At 35.5% G+C, this 27,377-nt stretch overlaps 2 protein-coding genes across 2 annotated transcripts; both read right to left on the minus strand.

Moving 5' to 3' along the window:
• Nucleotides 1-900: 900 nt before the first annotated feature.
• On the minus strand, nucleotides 901-6,893 carry LOC135685342 (uncharacterized). The gene is made up of 5 exons (XM_065201256.2): nucleotides 5,369-6,893; nucleotides 4,751-4,880; nucleotides 3,170-3,324; nucleotides 2,408-2,636; nucleotides 901-1,904 (listed from the first exon to the last, which is right to left on the minus strand). The coding sequence occupies exons 1-5, from the start codon at nucleotides 5,690-5,692 to the stop codon at nucleotides 1,624-1,626; spliced, it is 1,119 nt and encodes a 372-aa protein (XP_065057328.2). The 5' UTR covers nucleotides 5,693-6,893; the 3' UTR covers nucleotides 901-1,623.
• Nucleotides 6,894-7,751: 858 nt separating this feature from the next.
• LOC135685610 (uncharacterized) lies at nucleotides 7,752-16,684 on the minus strand. The gene is made up of 5 exons (XM_065201593.2): nucleotides 15,970-16,684; nucleotides 15,450-15,579; nucleotides 12,251-12,405; nucleotides 11,308-11,536; nucleotides 7,752-9,562 (listed from the first exon to the last, which is right to left on the minus strand). The coding sequence occupies exons 1-5, from the start codon at nucleotides 16,288-16,290 to the stop codon at nucleotides 9,291-9,293; spliced, it is 1,107 nt and encodes a 368-aa protein (XP_065057665.2). The 5' UTR covers nucleotides 16,291-16,684; the 3' UTR covers nucleotides 7,752-9,290.
• Between the last annotated feature and the right edge of the window lie 10,693 nt (nucleotides 16,685-27,377).

The following is a 27,377-nucleotide window of genomic DNA, read 5'->3' on the forward strand; positions in this document are numbered from 1 at the left end:
TAGAAAAAACACAACCAAAAGTGCTAGATGTTCCAATTCATTTTGGCTGACATTGCGTCACCTTTATCGCACCATCAATTTATAAATCTGTATTAAAAATATCATCAATTTATTGTTGATTTGCAGCGCGCCTATTATTTGTTTGCATTCTGCAACTTGTTAAAAAGATTAAAAAAGGAATAGAATTGTCCACTGAAGAAATAATGAGATCCAAAAATGGTGATATTTAGATTGATTAATTTAGGTTGTCTTCATCATTCGACGAAGAGGTGTCACCTGAAAAGAGCAAAGCATGGAGAAATTTCCTTGGGCATGGATCTTTAAAGTAATTGTACTTAGCATTTTTTAATAACAAAGCTGAAGATTTGATGGGAAATAACTTTTTAAGATCCGTCTTAGATTTTTCACAAAATTGGCACCCAATCCATTCCATGCTGTCTAACACAGTTAGCTTTGTTCTGATAATCTATCAGCCAGGTGAAAAATTGCATTTTTGCAACCAAGAAAACCAGGGTTAAAATTACGTTTCTTTACTCATGTTTGCCTGTTCATGTACCCACCATTCTGAGCAAAAATATTCAGTAAACGCTACTAATTCCTGTATAATTGAGATACATGAAACTCTTGTCCCAGAAAAAATGATATTAACTGCATTTTCTCGAGAAGCGTTTTATCATTCTGAATTTAGTAGAAATGAATGCAGCCAAAATGCTGCAAATCCGTGAATCGCTTCAGGCATCTAATGTAAAAAACTTTTTGAAACAAAACATTATAGTGCTGTCAGACAACCACTAATAAAAGAACGAAAAAAAAGAAACGAGAAATTTAATCATTTGAAATATATTGTAATTAATCAATTTAAAAAAGTTGCAAATACTTGCCAAAAGAATTAAATCAAGACTTGCAAGAAACCAAAAGTAATATATTTATCAGTAAGCAGAATTTCTAAGAGATATGGTATTATTTTTATCGCAAAGCCTTGACACGGTCTCAAAACTATTGTCATTTAGTTCCTCGCTTGCCGAGAAAGCAAAAATTTAAGGTCAAATACATTGTACCAAAAAGAAAAACCTGACCTCATTATAAAACACAACGCAAAGTGCTGGATGTCTTTATTTTCAGAAATTCATTTGCGTTTTCAAAAATTTTAATGTGTTTTCACAACTTGATTTGTGTTAAGAAAAAATTGTGACGTGGTTCTAGAACTCAATCTGTGTTCGAAAAATTGCCTTACCAATCTCTAGTTGTTGTTAACTGTTTTTTGCTACTTAATGTTCGACAATAAACTTTTATCCGCTTTCTTTGTAAAGTGATAAAGAGAGCTTTCAGAATATCGTATAACAACATGGTGCGTAAAGATCGCTACTCTTGAAAATCAAAATTTGCGACGCATAATTCTTTTCCGGATCCAATTACACACAAGTTCTCTTGTCCCCGGACTAAAATTTGCGTGAAAAAAACGTAGCATGAAGGTGGTTTTGAAGCATTTTTATCATCACTCAACGCAGATTATCTCATGTCTTTTGCTTGTTTCCTTTCTGAAATGCACCAGCGAAATGCTATTGTGTTTTGGTTGCTCCCTGTACCTAACAACCCGGAAGCAATGAGGTATAATAACGTCTTTTACTTCACAAGAATAAAGCCATCCGCCTTTATATCAGTTTTTGAATAGCATTCTTGGTTGCCGGTTCTTGTGTTATTCATACCGCACCAAATCACCAGGTTACCAATGCCAATGCCTAAAAATCCGTCTGGAGTTTTGCAATCGTCTTCTCGGTTTGTTGCAAGGCCAATTCGAACTGCCTTAAGACTTGGTAATACATTAAAGCCCTCTCGGTTGCAGTATGGTAAAAGAATGCTTCCATTTATCGCACTTTGCCACTCAGAGGGGCCAAGGGTTGTTGCTGAAAAAGTTAGAATACTTATCATTTTAGAATTCTCTCGTTTCCAAAAGTGAAATTTGGAGACGGGAAAATCTCAAGACAATTGACAAAGACAAAAGCGGCTCAACACATCTGCCAATCAATATTAGCCAATCAATAAGCGTGTGAATAGAATCACAATCTTTGATTGGTCAAACCTTATATATACCTAAATTTCCTAAATTCTTGTATTTCCTAGCGTAGAGTTTTCAATCTATGTTTTGACGTTTTAAACGCTGAAGAGTGTCAGGCAAAAAGCTTTAGTGTGACTCAAAATGTTTGCTGTTTCTAAAAACCATCTATAAGTTTTGTACCATCAAAAAATTGTTTAAATAACTTTCTCCAATAATCTTGATCAGTATGACATTAAACTTGTCTGAAATTGACAATTATTCTAATTTGACTTGAATTTCAAGTGCTCTTAAATCTATGCATTAAAATTGTTAGATCTATGATTTTGGAAAGACAAGAAAATTTACTGTTACCTTGATATCCTGAATTCATCAGTTCTAGCATCGAACTGAAATTTTTTTCAATTTGCAAATATTTTCTTGTTCCTGAAGCCTCGAAGCCAAGACAAACTTTAGTGAATGCCAGTTTGTTGTAAGCTTCAAATTTTGCTTCTTCGCCAATATTCATTCCCTCTTTAAGAGTGTACACTTGGTTATATGTGTTGGAAGTTGTCCAGTAATTTGCAGAATATGCAAATGTTTCCTTTGTATAAAAACAGTAATGTAATCAAATAAGCGATCTCAAGCCCGAGTAATTAGAAAAAATGCACGCATGCAATAAATTTATACGATCCAGCCAAAGGTGTAAAATAGACTTTGATATCATACATTATTTATTGTTATCTGGCTTTATCGTTCTAATTTGTAGAATTTTGCAGGCCAGCAAAGAGCAACAAAGGTTTCTTATCAACTTAAGGAGGCGAAAGAAAAATGTGAAATCTTCCAGATTTACGATCCAGATCAGTTCATCAATATTTCATTTCTTATACATAAAGTTATCTGTTTCCAGTTCCAATCCAAGGTATTTAGGACAATTGCTATAAATATTATATGGGCTCCTACAATCTATGAAAAAAATAGATTAAGGAAGGTTTGATATTTCTGGTCATGATCTATGATTTTCTTTCCTTTAAAATACCTATCCTCTCCTTTCTCTATACCAACAGACTCAAACTCAAAACTCAAACTCAAAATCTTTTTAGTTCAATCATTCAAGATAAGTTAACTTTTACCTACCAATCCACCCTTTGTTTTCATGATAAGTGTCCAGCCTGCACCAGAGCATTTACCGAGTGACGTCATGACACAATAATGGTAGCCCATTCCTGTCAGTTTGTATACACCGCTTGTCGTAAATCCATTCTCGTAAGCTGCTTTACAACTTGTGAACTCTGCAAAAATATACTTGACTGTGCTGATTTCATACATTTTCTAAACTTTTTAACCTAAAGCTTTAAAAATAGCATTGTCTCTCAAAATTTACATCATTAAATCGTACATTTTAGGAGAAATTAAACGTTCTTATATCAGCACTGACATTTTTTATTCCTGAGCTGTTTGATAGCAACTATCGACGAAGGAAAATCAGGAAATTTGAGTTTGAAATAGTTGCCTTTTTTATCATCAACCCAAAACTTAAAATGGATAAAATGGACCAGAAAGATTCTGCCATATACCCTGGACTTGCTATTTAACGAAAGGTTGCAGAAAATTGAACAATCGTAAACAAAACATTCACTCGCAACGCAGTTAACAAAAGGACATTAACATACATTTATCAAAATAGGTACAATTTTCTTAAAAATGTATCATTTTGCGTTCTCTTCTCAACTTAGTACGGAGCCTCACCATAAATTAATGAGATGGAATTGCCCAAATGGCGCCTGAAATGGAATAACTTTCACCAGGTTAGGCCGCTGCAGGCCTCCCGGCCCCGATGTATCCCACATCCTTGTGTAAACTGCCAGTTAATTCTTGACTTCTCATTTTGATTAATTCTTTTGGTGCTGTTTATCGACTAGTTTATCAACTGTTTATATATACAAATATATAAACTGGTTCCTGATTTCGTGTAAGAAAAGAAAGCATTCGTTTAAGATGTATAGTGGTGAATGACATGTCACACCTAGGTGGGGCACTTTCTATGAAGTCAACCTGTTGATTCCAGAATGAAACTAGCATTCATGCAGGTATCTTTCCAGAACCAAACAGCAAGAAATGTGCGTAAGCAGCCATTCACCATTAAACGCCTGGTCCATATTGAAATCTGCTGGACTTAGAAATAGAGTGATAGGGTGAAAGTAGTTTTGAGAATAACTTCACGGGTTATTTCCCTCTTGCTTGGGTTCTTCATCCTTGGCATGATGTGAATATGATAATACCAGTTAGTTAAAATATGATTCTCATTATGTAAGACGGAAAGACTATTGAAGTATTGCATTGCAATGGGAAATTGACTCTAAGGGGACTGGATCATTAAAATTTGTCCATAACAAGGATCAACAGCAAACAGGACAAGCCAATTTTTGCCAAATGATGTCCACATGACATCTATTCGAAACGTGGTGTAATTTTGTGCAAAATCAGACATTTATTGAAAAGGCAGAAAGAAAATACTTTGCAAGCACTTTTCTTTGTGATTCAGAGATGTCCTTACGTGTTTGTCGAATTGCCTTGTTCAAAGAACCAACTTGTCATTGTGTAAAACGTGCCTGTCATAAATCTTCTTTATAATATCTCTAAAAATTTTCCGATTGGTTTAAAACAGAAGTAGAACGTCAGCTATTTTGTGGGTGAATTATAATGAGTGAAACTTACCCTTCACTTGCTCACAATATTTCCCTGTGTACATACTGTCACAAATACATTCGAATCCCGGATCAGCGCATTTGTCAAAGCACTTTCCTTTGTTCTGACAAGGCGATAAGGTGCTGCAATTAGGCCCATGCTATGAAGTAAAAATCAGAAAGTCAATATAGCTATAAATGCCTTTTAACCGAAAAGGTAACGCTATTGGCGCAAGTTCTTTGAGAAATTTGTTGATTGTAGTACTTTGGACTTTTGAGTTTTAAGCATGAGTCTTTGAATTTTAATTCGATCTTTATATTTTGAATTTATTTTCAAAACAGAGCGATTTTGATAATTCAAACAGCCATAAGCTATGAAACGAAACATTTTGAATTCCATCTTTATATTTTGAATTTATTTTTGAATTTATTTTGAATCTAGATAATGTTACGGTCTTTTAACTTTGCAACTATTTTGTCTTGCCCCCTGTAATGAGGCTTAACAAAACAGCAATCATAAAACATCTTTTCTTTATTCTAAATTACTTATTAAATGCAAAGATTACTTGTGCTTGTGACCAAGATACGCTTTTATTGGATACGTTTGGCTGCATTTGATTTTCAATATAAAAGAAATAGTGGTACATACGTTCTTTGATCTGCCTTTGTTTGTTAAATACGTCCATCCAGGTCTCTGCACTAAGCTGGATGTGAAACCCCGCTCAACCAACTCACACTTTCCAGTTGCTCTCTCAAAGTTCACTGCTCTACAACAATCCACAGACACACACTCAAGAACGCATTCTTTTCTTCCTTTTGATACAACATATTTTATGATATTTGATTTGTCACCAATGTTTTCCAATACCACATTGAAATCTGTATATGTTTTGCAGCCCAATCTTATAAAATTTTGAAAGCCAGTGTCAATTAAATATATCATGAATATTAACATCAATATTTTCCTCGCCATTTTTGACAATAAAAATTCCTTTCAACAAACATAACATATTTGGTCAATTAACATTTCTCATGATCTCATCTTCTTATATAGGACGGAATTGTTAGGGTACCTGTCTTATTTTGATTGTTAATTTCTCTATGAGCATTGTGTTCTAGAGCTATTCAAAATAGCTTGGTTCTTTATCAAAATACGCAGATGACGGCAATGCGCACGTACAATCACTGCCAAAAGTCTTGGAACACTAACGTCAGTTTTCAAAGGCAAATTCAGCCACCCCCTCTCCCCCTAACAACAATGTTGATTTACTATAGAAAAAAGGAAGGGGTTGTAGAGTACGCTTTTTCGTGTGCCTTGTATGATATTTTTCTATACTTTCAGCATTGTTTTGGGGGAAAGGGGGACGGTAGTAGTTGTATTCGGGAAAGCAAATGAAAAATAGAAAAGAACAGCGCAAAGTGTTGGGTGTTCCAAGTAATTTTCGCAGTTATTGTACGTTTTTGATTGAAAGCAGAAAGAACTTGGAAGTTGATTTGTTGTCTCTTCACTTTTTTGCACTGAGAAGCATATAAATCTTTGTTTGGAATCTAAGCCTCATTAATAAGATTGTAGTAAAAAGCTAGTTTTAATAGAAATCTTTAATAGAAATTGCAGATTATGAATTGGGGCATCCAAAGTTAAAGTTGCGGGAAAAGATTTAATCCAAACGATTATCCCATGGCGTTGGAACAACATCAGAATCCTTGAAAAACTTTGTCAGAGTGAGCCCAGTCCCTCAAAGATTCTGCTGCCCTATCTTTAAGCAAGATGAATTCGAGACAACAGATAGAGAACAAATGAGACCCAGGTTTGATGAAGATATTAGATGATCTCATTTTGAATCGATATTTTTCATTCAAAATTTGCGAATCTTCAGAAAATCATCCTTGCCAAACAAAAAAATTATAATATGATATTTTTGCAGGCCACAACAATTTTCTTCCAGGGCCGGATTCTGGCCCACGTAGGTTGCCCACCCCTGCTTTATTGAAAAGGCCACATGCTATAGAGACAGCTGAATGAATGCGTCATAACACCAGTATTCATAAAGACACCTTTCTAGAACCATACAACCAGACTTGTTAAGCAGCAATTGATATTTAACCGCCTGCTATGTGGCATGCGTCATATGTATTCACGAGTTTTTCTTGCTAGTTGAGAACACCAGCAATTGTACATACAAATTGAATTTATCAATTTCGTCATTAAAGGCACCCCTATTGTGCTCAACTCTATTTTCACGGGAGTGAAATTCACGCACCGTTGAGCTTGATCGATAGTTAACCGATTTAAACCAATCAGAGACAACTTTGATTCCTTAGCTTTTGAATCAAATGGCTGTGTTCCCGTTGTAGTGAAGCTAACTAATGTATTTTTAGACAGCATTTCAAAAAAATACTGCAGAATCTTAGCATGATGCAAAGATCAGGAAGAATCTTATTCAGTCAAAGACACTTAGTCCCAAAGCATTTCAAAGGCCAATTAAATTTCCCATTGGTTTGACTATACAATAGACCTAACGTTACGTATTCAATCGGCAACGTATCGTATTTCCTCAAAAAAGAGCTCACCCTCGAAAAAGCGCCCCACTTAAGTAATCAAAACCTTAAAAACAGTACTCAATGTTTTCTCAATCAAAAACGTACTGCAAAGTCTATTCTTAACTTTGAACGCTGGTTAAAGCGTTCTGCAATTCGTATGCAAGGGCAGGTGAATTGATGCTATGGCGTCATTTAATGATAGAAAGATGCAGAAAAAGTCCAATTTTATATTCTAATTCAAATTACTTCCTAGATCATTGCAACAATCACGTTTGGCAACAGATGTTTTTCAGAGTTGATGCTCTAATATGATAGGAGGCTGCTTTTGCACGAGGTTTTACCTGAGTGGCGGCTCATATTTTGATGACGAGAGGGATGATAAAGCATTGGTTGCAAGAAAATCATTTATGCAATTTTTGGAAATGACAGATTCAGTTTGTTGTACAGTAGTTTACTAGCAGTATTTCATCAAAGAATCATAAAAAAAGGGATTGCTTAATGTAACTTTAATAACAAGCAAACTACAAACAGAGTCCAAAAATATGAAAGATATGCACTACCAACGCAATGTTTACAGTAATCATTCAATCACTGCACGATAAAACAAATTCTTGTCAATGTAATATACATCTAGACTTGCTGTTAGACAAAATTTGTTGTAAGAGCAGTTCTTTGCTTCAGTTCGATTAATGTGACTAAATGACTAAATCTCTACATTAAACTGTTGTCGTCATTGTCATCATTGTCATCATGTCGTCATTAATTTATAACGAGCGAAAGTAGCTGTCTGTCGGTGATACGAGATGCGACAAAACTACACCCCAAAAAGAAATCTTACTAAACAAAAAGTCCATATTGTTCCACATCTCTTGATCAGAATGATCTTTCAACGATTAAAGCTTATAAAGACCCTGTTTCTCTGCAGGTATCTTGTAACTAAAAAGGTACAATGTTTAACAAGCTGTATTAGGCAAATATTGAAAAGCATTGCAAAAAAGAATTCGAAGTCTCTCTAAACTTTAATTCACATGACAATTTTTACGTTTTTTTAAAACACATTATTAGTCGATAGTGTCAGTAAATCAAATGATACCTAGATATTAGCAATTAATTTAATTTCTAAAAACATTTTTGCAAAATGATAAAATGAAAAACTCGTCTACATATAAGCACTGGTAAATAAAAGTTGTCAATATTCTTGAAGATTATTAAGCATTTCCATACTTTTATTTCAGTACTTCGTCAAAAATACATTTTTTGTAGAGATGATTATTATAATGCTGGACAGCTATACAGTCTTTATAGAGAACAATGTTGCAACTTTATAGCTGTATCATTGTGATTATTCTAAACAATAATGACACGTGATGATAAGAGAGACTCCAACAGGAACGTTGTGGCCTATTCTTATACTAAACTAGTGTGCTGTAAATTAAAAGTTAGGCTGTTTTTTTTCTTGAATATTTTACTTATCGAGAATGTTCCTCATTTAAACAATGCCCTAAAATTTAACAACAACTTCATTCTTAAGGAAATCATGAAGGGTTTAGGGAGGCAGGGAGGGACTATGGGAGCTCGAGCCCAGCACAAGGTCCCCTTTTTTTTAGAAAAATTTGAGGCTTTAGAGATATGGTATCGAATCTCTCTTGTCGGAAGGTGGTAGTCATGAGCCCTCCTCGCTTAATGAAAATCAGAGCTTCAGCCACTGGTTTGTTATTAAAGAAATATAGTTTGATAGTAACTGAGTAAGTATATCATGTATTACTTTCAATTTTGCTTTTCATTTAATGATAATATTTCTAATATTGAACGGAACAATTTTGCTTGTTGATCTAATAGCCAATTCGAGCAAATGTACTTTTAACTTTTACTTGCTGTAAAGATTCACTTTTATGGGTTTTCTCAGAGAATAAATTTTTGGGGGAACGTTTGCATGTCAGAAATACAAAACAGTGTGAAAATTCTGAAGTTCATGTACTCCTTAACATTGTTTACCTTCCCTAACAGGTAGGGAGATAACACACTTTTTTCTATTGAACAAGTATAAATCCACTGGCCTTTATTTCACTTCGGGAATGGCATTCTTGGTTGCCTGTTCCAGTTGTGGTCAAACCGCACCAGTTGGCATTCGGACCTAAACCAATGCCAATAAATGAATCTGCACTAGCACAATCATTCTCGTTGTTCGTTGCGATACCAATTCGGACATTCGTCACGACATTGAAACCTTCACTGTTGCAATATGGCAACAGAACACTGCCTTGGGCCATACCAAGCCATTTAGCGCGCCCAACAGATGTTGCTGCAAAAATGAAGAATCCTGAAGTCTCAATATATGTTACAGCTTATGTGCCAGTTTGAACAAACACAATTAATCGTATTATTAATATTTTGACAATTTGATCAGAAATATATTCAAGAACAAAATCAATTATTGCCCCCCTTAAACTTTTTCAATTTTATTTTCGTTTTTCAGCCCTTTTAAGTGTGTTGCTATGCGTCTATAAGCAGTAGTCTTTTATTTATACATATTTCTGCGCTTTCATCATTTTTTTGCTAACCCAAATTGTTTTGATAACGAGTATGGTATCGCAGGCACCGCGGAGCACGGGAGGGGTCTGGACATCTTTTAGCCTATTGCTATTCAGCGCTAATGTTAAACTAAGAAATCTTTTTGCTGAGAGAGTATTTGTACTCACATTTGATCAAGTATTATCATTATTGGTTGAATGCTGAGTCACTTAAACAGAATTATCTGATGGGTATAATTCATTATATGATTTTGCTAAACAGGTGTAAGAGCTTACACTTTGCACATAATTTGTTGTAACATGATATTTTGATATCGTTTGCTCAGACTAAAAAACCCGGATAACTTGACAACTCAAAAGATTAATTTTAACTCCGGAATAAACAGGGTGGCTGAAAAATGTCTTATTACATGATAATAAGGGGGTTCTAGAATAAGCGGTAATTTTGCTTAATTCCATATTAAAGGCTATCTGAAAAAAAAGTTGGCGAGAGGAAAATAAACGAGGAGGCTGGTAGTATGCAACAAGCATGTGACATGTGTTCTGTATATAATCCTTGGATTGTGGTTCAGGGAGTAGCGATTAGATCAGGGTCGGAGTGTGCTCTCTCGGTCTAGCGTTAGGTCGCAGCGGATCTTGGGCAACGCGCGCGCATACACAAAATATGCATCTTCATATTGTTTTAAACATTGCTTACTTTGTTTAATTCCTAAAAAATGGCATCTGGAATAAATGATGCAAGAGGAAAATAAACGGGGAGGCTGGTAGTGTGTAACAAGCATGTTACATGTGTACTGTATTAGGCATTGATGCCCTCTAGGCTACCTGATCATAACTATAACAACCTAAAGTACCTTGTTCATTACCTAAGATGGGTGTAAGTGTGAGGCATTGGGCGTTTGTGTATTGGCCCATGTGATTGGCAAGAGTAAATTTCCGGCAGGCCGCCACAACACCTGTTCCCCGGACGAAGGGATGTCTGCAGAAAACAGCGGTATGTAGAGAAGGAAAGGTTGGATTAAACCGGGCTCTAACTGACATTAAACCATTATGTATTGGCCTCTGATTGAGGTTCAGGGGTAGCGATCAATGGTATATAATCATTGGTAGCGATTAGATCAGGGTCGTAGTGTGCTCTCTCGGTCTAGCGTTAAGTCCCAGCGGTTTCTGGGCAACGCTCGCGCATACACAGCAACATGCATTTTCATACTGTTTCAAATACTGCGTACTTTGGAATAAGTGGAATATGTGCCGTTTTGAGAATCTCTGGTTTTTTCAAGTCGTTTCGACTGTAAACAATTATTATTATTTTTCTAGATTCTTATTCAACAATGATCTAGTATAATAATTAGGGGGCGTACTGGGTGGAAATAAAAATAAACAGGGGGGCGTTTCAAAGAATCAATAAGTGGAGGTTTTGGCTTTAACACAGGGCTGAAGAGTAGAGCCCCAAAAAGGATATAGCGGCGTCCTCATTCTGCCTGCATATTTTTAACAACATATTTTAACAACTTACCTTGATGCCCAGAATTCATAACTGTTAACATTGAGCTAGCCGTCTTTTCAATTTGCAAATATTTTCTTGTCCCTGACACCTCGAAGCCAAGACAAACTTTAGTGAATGGCAGTTTGTTGTAAGCTTCAAATTTTGCTTCTTCGCCAATATTTATTCCCTCGTTCAGAGCATAAACATGGTTGTACGTGTTGGCAGTTGTCCAGTAATTTGCAGCATAAGCAAAAGTGGCCTTGTGAAAGCAAAATTGAGAACTCAAGTCACTTTAGAACTCTCTTGCGGAACTGGCATGCTTTGTGGTAGCTGCTTTCTTAAGGCGAGGAAAAAGCGGCTGTGTTTTGTATTTTCATTAGGCTTAATTTGTAAATAAAGTCGAAAAACGTGCCGGTTGCGCAAGAGCCTTTAACCCAGATTCAGAGATTTGTAATTTGGAAACAGAGCTTCAAATTGATGAGGTTACATAATCTTAATTAAGATGTTTTGATATTGCACATATGATGTAAAGAAACCTCAAAAAATAACTCCTAATGGGCATAATCAGTTTGATCTGTTACGCATCGACCATTTTATCACAGGCTGGTCATTCCCAACGAGTTGTGTGTATGGAGAAAAGTTTGAAGATAAGCTGGACTGAGAGAAAAACAAGTAAATGGCCCAGGGAAAGGATTGGAGTTAAGGTTGTGTATGGTATTGTTAACCAGTTAGAAAGGATAAAGGTGGAAAAATTATATGCACTGGAAACGCAAACCGGAAAGTACTGTCATGGCAAAAATAGTGGGTGAAGTATTGGGTAAATATTGTTAGCAGAAACTTTAATCGTCTGTTTCGTGAATACTTTCATTTAATTTATATCGATCTCTTTGTTATTTTATGACAGCTGCGTTTGCTGGGTAAAATGAAGAATCGAAATTGATTGCATCAAATATTAATGTATGTAAGTACCTACCAAGCCACCCTTTGTTTTCATGATAAGTGTCCAGCCTGCACCAGAGCATTCACCGAGTGACGTCATGACACAATAATGGTAGCCCATTCCTGTAAGTTTGTATACACCACTTGTCGTAAATCCATTCTCGTAAGCTGCTTTACAACTCGCAAACTCTGCAAAAATGATCTAAACTCTCAGCTTCTATAGACAAAATATCTCATTGTCTAGAATTACTTTTCCAGAAGCTTTTGAGATTGGCATTGTCAAAATACGTAATTTAACGTTACTAGACAAAAAGTTCTGATTACCTCCACCAATAAGTTAAATTGAAAAATTATATTTGCAAATCATGACTATTTTTTGTGAAACAGGTGGCTCTCTGTGTTCATTACGCAACACTTTGTAACTCATTTTTACATTATTACAGCAGACGTATATATTCAAAACGAAGATTGCAGAAAACACAGCAGCTCGCTCTGCCTGTTCTCGACCTGCTATAACTTTGGAAAAGATAAAAATTTGCAGACATAACTATAAACAAGGTGTACTAGCATTGGCAGGAACTCTAGTTCGCTTGAATTCTGTACCTAGCACTTTTTAATAGCATATATTTATGGTACGATGGTACCAAAGTATATTTTTCGTCCGACAACCTGTGAGTAGAAAACGTCGGATGCTGTCCAGAAGAGAAAATAAGATATAGGTCCTGGTATGGATTCTGAATTCTTTAGAAGCAAACCATGATTTTTATAGTAAAAAAGGTCTAAGAAGAAATAACAAAAAAGGGAAGAACACAATGAGCAAGCAGAATGGTTTTAAGAATAAAATGCCACGAATGGTAATAATGTGACAATCGATAAGGAAAGATTAGTATGGAGCGATATCAAGTTGTTTACTTATAGGCTGAAACAGATGCAATATTTATCTGTCAAAAGGTTTTAAAGAACAAGCCACCAACTTAACAAAGTGAAACTGGAGCAGGTGCTAGATGATAAGGAAGTTGTTTGAAAAATGCTCTAATAACAAGAAAGATAGCAGTTATGAAACTAAAAAAAATTAATCTGGCATGAAAGAATTGTATCACATGGAAATGGAAAAGCCCAATAATAGTTTTACTCAATAGAAAGACAATCAGAAAGAAATTATCACCTTTAGGATCATATTTTAATTTTCCCACGTTCTAAAACTGAGCAAGAAAGAAACAGCGAACAATTTAAGTTGAGAATTTGATGAAACCTAGCCGTCAAAACAGGTTGCATTAAGGAAAAGTTATTCTACATTATTTCATTCACAAACAATGAAACAACTGCAGTTATAATACAACGATTAACAAACACAATTTTTTAAACGATGACTATGAAAAGACGCCTGACTCCATAGGTAATAATGGTACAGAGATGAAAGCCTTGCACAATCAATTAGTATCACAATACTGCTTGACTAGTGGATAGAATCACAGATTAAGGTCACTCAGTGTTATATACGGTAAGTATTCCAAAAGACGAGCCGATAGAAACAACAGGCGGTTTAATCAAGTGTAAAACAACAACAAAAATTTCTTAGATACTACTTCATGTAACATAACACAACACTCAGCAAAGTTTTAGACGTTGTAGAAAAAGTGCAGTAGGTAGGCCATGTCACCTGAAGGGAATAAAAAGTTGTAAAAGAAGATAATTGATGGATACATGGATGTCAGCTTCTATGAAAAGCTGATTTAGGAGACCTGATAGAGATTGAAAGAACATCTATAGAGCATTGAATGTATCATATGGACTGGACTGGCAAATGGACGTGACTATTTTTGGGCTATCCTATCAGGCTACTAAACGTAAAGGATGATATGATGAAAGAGCGTAAGCAGTTTGAGCAGAGCTTTAGAATCTCCATGACTGCTTATATGCAACTCTTTTTTGCTTTATGCTTTGAGACAGGCCCGCCGTTATAGGGGACGCGTGGAGCGTGACACCCCCTTGAAAAAAATTCCATCTAGGGGTGTTTAGTCGGCAAATTTTCCAAACTTGTCGTCGAATACAGGATAGTTCACCCACTTTGTCGGCAAATGGGACTTGGAAACCACCCTGAGCACATTAGCTATCGATGACAAATGTTTTGAAAGAAGAGAGACTGAATCGACAAATTTGTTTCTTTTGTAACTGGTTTGGTTAGCAAAATTTTTATTATGAGCAGAAATAATTAATGATTTTGAGCATTTACCTCAAAATGAATGTGTGCCCAGGTGATTTTGACAGGATAACTGACAATTATTTAATGAGCGATTGCACGTAGGTATATATAATGTATTCCAGAGTTTCTATGGCAGCCATGAAGCACCAGCAATTCTACCATCAACAAGATTGTATTCCTCAGAGTGAATTAAAAAGATATTATTCTCACGCGGTCTATTTGCGCTGCAAGGCTTTCCGGCATTGTATCGATATGCTTAGCAAACTCTACACGAAAAAACTAAAGGCATTTGACATGCATAAGTACAGCGAATCCAAAAATAACTCGATCAGAGCACGCGCGTTTGAATGGAATTTGAAACTACTCACGTGAAACCACCCTAGCGTCTCGCCGATTGGCAGAAAGGCGGAAATTGTTCACATGTTTTTCTCTAGGCGTAAATCAATTGGTCAACATATGAGGATCAAGTGGCTGTAAGCCAGTTTTATTTTTGTCGAATGCCCTTAAGCATGTCAAGTAGAAAACGATTTGCTTGTATGTTTGAAACTGGGAAGTAAAACAAAACTAAGAAAATCTCCAAAAAGCTGAAATGTAACAAAAGGAGGGAAAAAGGAACAGAGGGCTTATGCCGCAGAAAACATTTTTTAGGAAATAGTTATAAGGAAGTAAGACACAGTGCAAAGAGAAGGGAAGTAACGAACGGGATGCATGAACTAATTACTAGGTGAACTGTAAAGTATCTCTTGATTCGGGCAGATACAATATTTGAAGAAAACAGTTGCAAAGTGTTATACATCGATTAGAGAAAGTGTCTTTGTTTTCTACTATCGTCCATAAGTGTCTTAGCGTTACTCTTTAGAAATAATTTCACAGAGTTTCAATTGTATTTGACATAGGGTTGAGCCTTTTCATTCTGCTTAGAATCTATCGGGTATAAATGTCAATGAAAGAAAAAAACAAAGAAGGCTTAAATTATTTTCTTGGCTCTACTCTGCTCCCTAACAGTAATCATACTATTGGCTAAACTTACCTCTAACTTGCTCGCATTGTTTTCCCATGTGCATATTGTCACAGATGCATTTGAAACCAAGATCAGTGCATGTGTCAAAGCACTCGCCGTTGTTCATACATGGTGATAAGATGACGCAATTTGGTCCATGCTAGCGAGGAGCAAAATTCTAAGAGTCAACTTAGAGTAAAGATCGAAAGAGCCTGTTTTTAGAAGATAATATAGGCGTTGGAAAGTCTTTTAAGCCGATGAAGATAAAAGTCATTATATGACCTCTTTATCTCCATTAAAGCAAAAAGAAATTTTGATTTTTTCACTCTTTGCAAATACAAATTTGACGATTTCTCTACGATTTAGCTTTAAGCCCTGATATTGTCTTAATTTTTTTGCAAGAATCTTTTATTGAAATGAGTTGGAAAAGACCTGCGTTGCATTCTCAGCGACAAAAAGTTTTAAAATTCACTGTCTTTCTAACGAATAATGCTTTTTCATCAAAAACTAATTAAACTTGCTCTTTCATAATCGAAGGAAAAATACACACGTTTCTTGAATGGTTATTTGTTGTTAAATACGTCCATCCAGCTCTCTGCAGCACATTTGATGTCAAGCTCTTTCCAACAAGTTCACATGTTCCAGTCGCTTTGTTGAAGTTCACTGCTCGGCAACTTGCAGACAAACACTCCAGAACGCATTCTCTTCTCCTCTTTGACGCAACACTTTTAATAATTGCTGATGTGTCACTAAAGTTTTCCAATACCACATTAAAATCGGCGTATATTTTACAGTCTAAATTTATGGAGTTTTCAAAGACTGCTGGTATTAAACACGCTAGAGTCACAATCAGTTTCGTTCGCTTCTTCATTTTAATCGTAGCAAATTTTGTGTTCCTAATCTGTGGTGAAACTCGACAGTGTGCATTTTACCAGTTAAGCACTCTGGCTAATGGGCTCATTTGCACATGAAAGGTGTCTACCTGCCTCGACTGCTGATTATATTATTAATTGACTTACCTTGATTACTGGTTATTAACTGAAGCCTTGATTTCAAAAGCTTTAGCATGACATCGAAGCATAGAATATGAAAATTTGACTTTAACTTTTAGCTCCCCATCCTTGTTTACTAAACACACGCTCTTTTCTACTATTTTACTACAGATATGATCATTGCTTTCTTAAAATGAACGCCAAATATATAAAATTCCAATAGCCAAGGTGATATGAACCTTGCTGAGATAACAGTTTGTTATACGATTCTCCACGTGTGGTTCAGCAGCAATTTGTATTTACACCTCCTTCAGGGGGTTAAAAAGCGTGTAAAAAGTGTTTAAACCATAGCATCTGTCTGGCTATCCCGTTTTTAGACAACATTACCAATTCACTTGTTTTGTTGGTAGATTCTTTTGCCAGTTAGGAATCAAAATAGTATCTCCGAAACATGAGCTCGCTTATCATGTCTAGCTTTGATATATTTTTTACATCATTCAATATCGATGTATAATAAAATAAAATTACATATTGCTAGTTACATTACTTACAAAACTATTTGTCTACACTGCCAAGAGGATACTGCAAGGAGCATATAATAATAATAATAATAAATAATTTGTTTAAAGTTGGCGTACTAAATGAACGGTTGATAGCTATAAAGAAGCTAATTAAGGCCAACTATCTATAAAGAGTTAGTATGAAATAAAAATATATGATACAATATTAAAAAGGTTTAAGGTATAATGTTCTAAATAAAACCTAACCCAGCAATAAATTTTTTACACAATCTACAGTCGCATTCTATAGGGTGTGCTCTTAATTCTTTTTTAAATGTTGCCAATGATTGGGACTCTCTTATACTGTGAGGTAGTGTTTGCCACAGTTTTTGACCTAAATATCTCACAGTTTCTATACCATAAGAAGTTGTCCTGGCTTTTGGAATGCAAAGATTATTTTTAGTTCGCAAATCATAATGTACATTTCTTGTTTCAAAAATCTCACTCATGAAACTAGGGTTCAGGTTATGTTTGGTTTTGTATATTTCTATCATCAAGTACTGTAGATTGCGTTGGTGAATTGATACTGCATTATCCAAAGTCAGCAATGCTTCGTAGTCAGCATGACTGTCTTTATAAACAATTCTGAGTGCTCTTTCGTGGATTTTATTTACTTTAGCATTCAGACATCTGTCATGGAACATCCAAATTAGGGGGCAGTAACTAAACTGAGCTTTTATGAAGCTGTTCATTAGGAGACGCAGTTTATCAGAACCCATAAATGGCGAAACTCTAGCAAGAGCATGCAGTTTTTGGCTGGCTCTTTTGCATAAATTTGAGACGTGACTTTTGAAATTAAGATTTTTATCTATTATCACCCCTAGCAGTTTTTCTTCAGAGCTTTCTTCAACAATGGCCTCACCGATTTTGATCTTAAGGTCATCTTGATTTGTACCAAAAGTAAGAAGATGACATTTCTCTGCATTCAATTTCATAAAGTTTTCTGGAAACCATTTTGATAAAATAAGAGCATCAGTTTCTAGCCGTTCTAAAACTTTATCTAATTGACAGTCAGCTGCAAAAATCGTAGTATCATCAGCAAAGTTACATACTGCAGTATCAGTTACCATTAAGAATAAATCATTAATATATAAATTAAAGAGAAGAGGCCCAAGGACTGATCCTTGTGGTACACCTGCAAAGGTTTCTCGCCAAGTGCTGAATGAACCATTTAATTTTACCCTTTGTCTTCTACCGGACAGGTAATTATAAATCAATAATTGAGCATCTTTACAAAAACCATAGGCATTTAATTTCGCAATTAATAGCTCATGGTCTATGCAATCAAACGCTTTTGAGAGATCCATTAGCAAGGCACCAACCACCCCTTTTTTATCTAGGGAATTCTTGCAGATATCCATTAATCTCAACAGCGCATGCTGTGTGTTGAAACCTTTCCGAAAACCACATAAGTAGGGAACTAGGAACGTATCCGCGAAGTCGACCATCTGAGCATATAGAAGCCGTTCAAAGACCTTTGATAATGCGGATAGAACGGTGATAGGTCGATAGTTTCGTTTTTCTGTAGTTTTGTCACTTTTGAATAGTGGAGTTATGTCTCCTAATTTAAGATCTTCAGGAAACGTTTTCTGGAGCAATGAATTATTGAAAATTGTCGTCAGTAATGGTGCAAAAATGTCTTCGTTTTCTTTCAGTATCCGCGGAGGAATACTTTCAATTGTAGACGCTTTTTTTGTATTTAGTCTCAATAATTCATCATTGACTGCCTGCATTGTAATTGGTTTGAATTCGAAGAATGTGCCATGGTTTACCTTATCCTTAATCTTGCGGATGCTGGGATGATGTTTATATTTTTCAACAGCAATTTCAACAGGATCCAGCAAATGGTCTGTCGAATTGAGAATGCATTCACCAGGGGCAATGTCAATTGTCTTTGTGATATTTGTAAAAAATTCATTAAGGATCTCAGCTATTTCACTGTCATTCGTAATAAACTTTTCATTTTCGATAAGCGTAATACTTGAAGAGGTTTGTACCTTGTCAGTAAAAAGTGGTTTTACAGTTTTCCAGAACTTTTTATTGTCAGTGACAGAATTTATATCAAGGTTACCATAATATGATGTTTTTGCTTGTCGCAGAATTTTCATACACCTATTTCTTTGCTTTTTAAAAGCGTTCCAGTTTTCAGAAGTATTATGCCTGTTTAATCTGTTACGTAACTGTGAACGGAGCATAATTGCCTTTCTTAAAGTTTTCGTCATGAAGGGTGCATCATTTGCGCGTAAATATTTCTGTTTTAGAGGTACATGGTTATTCAGAACTTCTTCGACTACAGAATTAAAATTTTCATATTCAGAGTATGCTTCACTGCTCTTAGCTAGATTGCTTCTAAGGTCACTGCGAAACTTTTTAGGATCAAATTTACTGTAGTCTCGGTATGTCACAATCCTTGGACCTCTTTTTACAAAACCACTCTTTAACACTGTTAGTATCATTAGATGAAAATCAGACAATCCCACTTCTATTGTCGTAGTGTTTTGAAAACCAGAGGTTTTATTCGTTAGAAACATATCAATGGAAGAGGGATTGTCAGCAGATTTATAACAAGTGGGACTTTTTATTAGATTTTTTAATCCATAGATATCCATGAAATTGCTAATTTCATAATTTTTCTCTTCCGAATTTAAATCTCCAATAATGACGAAGTTTTCGTATCGAGGTGTAAGTTGGTCAAGCACTTTGCCCATCTCTGCGAAGAAAAATTTTTCACATTGAGAAGGGGGGCGGTAGGTACTGATCAATGCCCATTTTTTCTTGCCCACATTAATTTCAGTTAATACACATTCAATTGAATTGGCGATGTTCACCAGTTTAATTTCATTTGCTGGAACTTTTTCTCTGATATAAACCAGAATCCCACCACCGTTTGTATTTCTATCATAACGGAAGGGTTTTTTGAAACCATCAATTAAAAACTGATTAGTAGGAAAGGATTCGTCTAATTTGGTTTCAGAAACTGCGAGGATGTCAACATTTTTTGCAATCAGGGTTTTGAGATCCTCTATTTTGTTTCGGATTGAGTTTATATTTAGATGTGCCACAATTAGGCCTCTCTTGTTTTTGTTCCTAATAGTTGATAGATTGGCAAGGGGGTTAATATCTTCGGTATCAGAACTAGCAATTTCATTGGTATTTTGATTTTCTAAATTAGGACAAATGTACTTAGCTGTATGAGTCCCATCATCACGTCACTGAGCTTTGAGATATTTAATAAGGTTATTGGCAAGAAGGACTGTGCCCATTCTATTGAGGTGCAAAGCACTTCCATTTAGGTGCTTAGTTGTATCGATGTTTTGATGCTCGATGAGATCTAAACTATTTTCTCCGCACAGGGTTTTCAATTTTTCGTTTACAGTTTTTGCTTTTGTATTTAACGTTGAATCGTCACCTCGAGATATAATAGCTGATACAACAACTTCATTTGCTCCGTTTCTTAAATCAGCTGCCAGATCACAGATTTCAGATGCAATTTCATCAGCTGGCTTGTTTGTTCCCAGCGAGTTGGTCCCAACATGAAGAACGACAATGTCTGGGTTTTTTTTCATTGGTGGTTTTGAGTAATCTGCCATGTCTTCAACATTTGCTCCGCTGAAAGATTTGACATAGACATTCTGCCCATTTCGCAGAGATCCTTTCAATTTTCTCCCATCCAAGTGCTTAAGTATGGAGTCGCCAATAATAAGGATATTCTTCTTGTTCCTTTTGTTCTCCGCTCTCCTTTGGATTTTCTTTGTTGTCCTTCTCTCTTTTGCTGTTTGCACTTCGCTGGCTTCCGTACTGCGAGTTTGAGTATGGTTTTTGGATGTTTCCAAATCGCTTGACTCATCATCGCTTGACAGAAGGGCAAAGCGATTTTGCCACGCTAAGGGATTTCTGCTTGCAGATTTTGCAACGTCCTTTGATACTTGGGAATATGCAACTTTTGGTGTTTTAACTTTGTACCTGGGCCTTTGGGATATCTTGTCATGCCCATAAATATCTTTGGCTTGTTTTCTTTCAGTTTCTGCCTTCTTTGTCAGGCTCCTTGTTATTATTGGACTCACATGTGCTTCACTTTTTCCTGCCAATTTCTGTATTCCGCTGGGAGAAGGTCTCATTTCGTTGTCAAGACAGCTTTTGCTTCCATCAATTGTTTTGACTTCAAATCTAGGCCCTTCCAACAGACCTTCAATAATTTTCTGTTTGTCAAACAGCTGCTGCTCCAAAGAGATAATGCGGTCTTGAAGACATTTTAGCAACGCTTCCCTATCACTTTCAGAAGGGTCTATACTTGGTCTATTAGCAGTTTGGGCCTTTAATAGTAGAATTTCTCCATGTGAGAATCTTTTGAATTCCTCGAGTTCTGCTTGGATCCTCTTAAAGTCGCCGACGTTTACATAACCCTTCGACTTTGGCCATTCAGAATCTCTTTCGGAGGTTGGGTTAAAATCTTCATTCTCAGTGTCTATATTTTCCTGGTCTTTGATACGATAGGAAACTTTGTTGTGGGACATGGTAGTGTATAATTTCCCCTCGTTTACCGCTTGATCCAAGATGGCGACTGTCTTTGTTTTGTCCCAACCATGTTTCGACAAGCAGAAGCTGGCGATTGAATCCATATGTCTTCCTTTGCTTGTACTCCTTAGAATTTCTGTAGCTTCCATAACAGTTTCAATGTCTGTTGCCATTTGAAATATGAGTGAATTTGCAATGAAAAAGAGTATTTCTTAGAGCGCATAAAAGCCACGTCCTACCAGCTTCGTCCTCCGAACCAGCACAAGGCTGGGTTTACCAAGCGACCATAAAACATAAAGTTTTAACAACAAATAACTATGAAAAAGAAACAAGAAAAGCAAAACAAAACAAAGCCAAACAATTCATTAACTCTACAGCCAATTCGCTAAATCCCAGTACAGGTTGAAGAAATTAAATTTTATTAGCATAATTTTATTTAAAACGCTTTGTTGCATATATGTATCTTGAAGTCGCTTTCAGGCTTTCAGAATTGGAATCACCATACAGTATCATATTACGGTAAAAGAGCATTTGAAATCTTCAGCAAACCATACGGTTGCAACATTGAATTTACACTATTGAGAAGATCGCTCCTGTATGGGTTGTAGGAATGGCAGTACGGTTAAAAGTACTCCGTATCCTCAACACCGTCGTTTATGGGGTAACTGGGATTTGGTGTGTCCCTGAAATTGCGTCTGAATTTCCGCAGATTTAGCATACTAGTCCATACTTTCACGTAATTGTTTGAGTGTTTCAAGAGCTTTTAGGTCGTGAATATTGTAGACTGGCTTAGGAAGAGGAGGAATAATAGATGAGAGTTTCTTTTTGAGAATGCCAATTGAAGGGGATTCTCTTATTCGTGGGGAAGCTTATTCCATTCAAGCAAACTATAGGGGTATAAGGTTGTATTAAAACATGTCGTTGGCGCACTGATTTGTCCAATACAAGCTGGATAATGACGAAAATTGGAGTACTGTTTTGATGGTCCATGATAATTGCACAATTTTACACGAGATGAGCCCTTCCAAGCACCCGTAACTCCTAGTGCTGCTTAATATTGAATAGATTCTAGTTTTCTATTTGGTTTGAGATGTACTGGCTGAAATCGAAATATCCAGACATTATAAACAGATCCAGTTAGTCTCAAACATTAAGTAAGAAAGTATTCTAACGCAACTACAATAAAATCTATAAAGTAAATGTGAATAACCTTAATAAATAATTACAATACATATTATAAGTTAAAGAAATGCATAAATCGTCAAATTGAAGTAGCAGGGATTGCCTTAGAATACTAAAAAAGGCTTTATTTCCAAAATTGTCAATATTAGCTAAATGGTGAGTTTATGGCTGGAATCCTGCTTCGTGATTAGCTATTTTTGTCTGAAAGCTCACTTCAACCACTTGGCTTCTTTCAATTGCTTTCATCACGGCTTCACGGCTATAACATAAAACAAAATGGAAGATGAAAAAATATGGCATACATTTTTTCGTATATAAACTTGAACTTTTAAGCCCGGTAAAACAATTAAACATTTTGCTAAATATTTCACTCAACTTTTCTTAAGTGAAGTTGAGTTGAGTTTAGCGCTGGTGGCAAAACGTGAATAATTTTTCACTAAAATTCAATGAACTTTTTTCAACTGCGAGCTATGTTAGAAGCTTTGAGATTGTAGGGGAATATGGCGAGGAATTTTCTTTCTGTTTGTTTTGTTGTAAACATTAAAATACGATCGAGGACGCAAATCATGCAATCGTTATTCCTAGTTTTAATGATAGAACTATCTGAAAAATCACCCAAAAAGAAGTGGGTAAGAAATGGATGAAACGACGTAAAAGGGAAATACTTTGATAACAAGGCTGTTTGTTAATGGACAGGGAATTTCGCATAACCATCTAGCAAACTGCCTAACCGAAATTTGTAAACATTAAGGGCCTGTTTATATGGAGGAAATTATCCCACCCTCCAGCCTTTGAGCTGAGAGGTGAGATCCCCTCTTCTATAGAACCATTGTGTTTTTCGTCTTGCGTTTAAATGGAAAACAAGCTAGCCCGGTTAAGTGAGATCCCACTACATGAGAGGTGGGATCTCACTGAGGTGGGATGAATTTTTTCCATATAGACGCTGGAAGGTGGGATGAAGCTTGAAGATTGGATGAAATGATCATTAAAACGTGACCAAATTTCGTCCCTTCAACACATAGGCTGGATGGTGGGATGATTTTCTCCATATATAGCTGGAAGGTGGGATAGAATCTACATGCAAACATTCGATGATTCCATCCCACCTGCCAGATTATTAGCTGAGAGGTGGGATAAATTTTTTCCTATAAACAGGCTCTTGATCGTAAAAGTAAAGCCCATTGATCATTTTAAGCTCGGAACATTCTGGCAAATGATTGTTAGTCACCTTTCTAGAGGCTTGATAAATGCATGAACAGCAAAATTCCTTTCAAAAATCCTTCAAAGTTTTAAAATCTGATGATACCATTGGTAAAAGCTTGAGAAAAGAGCATAAGTATTGAAATGTTAACGTGCTCTGACCTGTAATTTTTCAATTAAGCAAACAATTATGGCTGTTGAAACTGTTCATTTTGTAGAAAGAGTTGAATGATAGTACAGGCGCATAACAGTAGAACTGTGCCTTTTACGATACAAGAGTAAAGTTTGGTGCCAGTACACAATTTTATATGCTGAATAAAATGAAGTGTCTACACAGCTTATAAAACGCCCCGAATGCTATTTATAGACTAGGGAACTTGTATTGCTGGATGTTGCACTAAATTTTTTCAACTGTAATAGTTTTAAAACTGAAACTTTGTTTTCTAGCGTAGTTTGACACGGTTAGATAGACTGAGTTTGTCTCTAGCTTGCAAAATAAAGAAATCCTTTACTTGAATACCGAGAAGATATATTTTTTCATATGACTTGTTTTATTAAATACTTTATAGGGCCTCGCTTATTGTGTTTGCTAGTTGATCCGTGAATCACTTGCCACGTCTTATTAGGTAAGTTTCAGTGAGAAACACTTACAATTCATGAAAATTGAAAAGAAAAGTGTAGGAAATTGTTTAGTATCAATACGTGGAATCTACTAGGGGCTAAACATCAATTGTTCCGAAATAAAAAATTATCTGATTACTCCAGAAAATAGAAACCGAATCAAGATCCCGGTGGTTTTGCATGTCATCCTCGGAGCCAAAGACTGGCAGCCTTGATATTACTTACAGCTCGAATAAAAAACATTCAAAAACCTTTGCTGTCTTTATGTGAAGGTCGATGTTCTTCAAGGAACTTGTTGCCATGAATCGTTATATTAGCTTTGAAACAATCCTTCATTTAGGAAGTTACCATAAAGCAACATGAAAGGACTATCAATTTTCAGTTCAGTTAATGTTCATGAACTTATAAAAAAAATATGAGCGTTGAGGTTCACGAAAATAAAATTACCAACCACTCAATTTGTGAACTCTAGTACACAAAATTGATCAATATTTGTGCTGGCTTTTTATAAGGAACAATTTTTTCAACCTACACAAAGAAGACAGAAACATTCTTAGTTCAATTACTAAAGACAAGATCCCCAAGAAACTTTTCATATTTGAATATTTTCAATACTTTAAGCAATCGAGGATAAGGAAGCTGGTTGACTTGCATTCAAAATTGCATAAATTTTGTGTTATGCATATGTCAAGTTCCGTTTAAAGGCAGCATGTCCCATTTTTTCAACGGAGTAAAAGTCACGCACCGTTGAGCTTGATCGATAATCTTACAATTTAAACCAATCAGAAACAGCTTTGATTCAGAGCTTTAGAATCAAATGGTTGTGTTCTCGATGTAGTGAAGCTGTGGCTAGAATCAATTTTGCTCCCTTTTTGGTTTGTGCGACAAATATGTCAACAGCAATGGAAAATGTTTCCATTATATCATCATTTGATTCCAGTAATTAAATCTTCTTGACATTTCCGATAGCTTTTTTCTCGCAGTTTTAAATGTTGTCCACTACCGCAGCTAGGCCAGCTAAAGAGAGCAGCGTAATCTTTAATGGCGGGAAGACCAATCGCTCACATTAGTAAATCATTGAGGAAACAGTCTACCTTTAATCTCACTTAATACGTGTAGAAGTATCCCCATTTCATACTTTGGGTGATCTGGCTATAATATGTAGCTCGTTGGGAAAAGGGCAATATTTCGAAACATTTTGGTCACGCATATCCTAAAAGATTAAAAGGAAATATCTCCAAGTTCACTGTATAATGCAAGGTATCAATTCCTTAACTCAACATTTTTATTGTGTAAATATTCAAATATACCACATGGAAAATGAAATTGAAAGCTAATATTTTCATGGGGAGGAGTTAAAAAGTGCTATTTTTAGAATTTAAATAAAACATGGAATTTTAATTAAAATTTCAACTTTCTGATTTCCGTGCTCTAATCAAAAGGTCGAGACCTTCAGCATTTTTATATTTAGACACTCAGCTGCTTTTTAGCAAGCGCAGGTCAAGTGGACAGCCAAAACCCACTTACGCGAGAAAGGAAAGTAATTATTGTTTGACAAATACGTCAAAGAAAATGTCGAATCTAGAATGAAATATATGTTCATTCTACGGCTTGATTTTAATTAAAGAGCTTTTTATCTTGTAGAACCTGTTTGGGATATGAACCAGCATTTGTTTGAAGGTCGGCTGGCTTTTCAAAATTTTGCATCATATTCACATGCGCAGTTAAAGTCAATGTTATTGTTTTCACGTCGCATGATAGATATATCACGTGGTAGGAACATTCGTGGCATTTATGGGAATACGCTAATCTCGAGTAAAAAGAATAAGAAAATTTAGAGAAAAGTGAGTCAAACAAAGAATGAAAAAGAAACTCTGGTTTATATGATGCAACTCAGATTGATAATAAGTTGATTAAAATGCTTTAAAGAGCCATTACATGTAAATTATGCCTTCGCCCTAATGTGCATGTCCATATGATGCACTTTCTCAATGGTAAAGACACATGGAAAGACTAGTAGCCATGAACAATAGGAATTTAGATTCGTCTCCACAACAATTACACGTTATAAGATAAAATGATATGATCTAGTCCACAAGAGCATTCAAAAAGCTCTTTGCAGTTGCAATAGAGCAGGCTTCTTTAGCTACGGAGACACAGATAAACAGTTACATATGAATTCGAATGATATTTAATTCGATGTAAGTAGCGTATGATTTCGATCGATATTCAATTCGATGAATGTTACATATGAATTCGAATGATATTCAATTCGATGTTAGTAGCATATGATTACGAATGATATTCAGTTCGATGTATGTAACATATGATTTCGAATGATATTCAATTCGATGTATGTAACATATGATTTCGAATGATATTCAATTTAATGTAAGTAACATATGATTTCGAATGATATTATTTCGATGTATGTAACATATTAATTCGAATGATATTTATTTCGATGTAAGTAGCGTATGATTTCGAATGATATTATTTCGATGTATGTAACATATTAATTCGAATGATATTTATTTCGATGTAAGTAGCGTATGATTTCGAATGATATTCAGTTCGATGTATGTAACATATGAATTCGAATGATATTCAATTCGATGTATGTAACATATGATTTCGAATGATATTCAATTTGATGTATGTAACATATGATTTCGAATGATATTCAATTCGATGAATGTTACATATCATTTCGAATGATATTCAATTCGATGTATGTAGCGTATGATTTCGATCGATATTCAATTCGATGAATGTAACATATGAATTCGAATGATATTCAATTCGATGTTAGTAGCATATGATTTCGAATGATATTCAGTTCGATGTATGTAACATATGATTTCGAATGATATTCAATTCGATGTATG

The sequence above is a fragment of the Rhopilema esculentum genome, chromosome 15, assembly GCF_057945365.1.
Source record: "Rhopilema esculentum isolate cy_ngs chromosome 15, ASM5794536v1, whole genome shotgun sequence".
In the NCBI taxonomy this organism is placed as follows: domain Eukaryota; kingdom Metazoa; phylum Cnidaria; class Scyphozoa; order Rhizostomeae; family Rhizostomatidae; genus Rhopilema; species Rhopilema esculentum.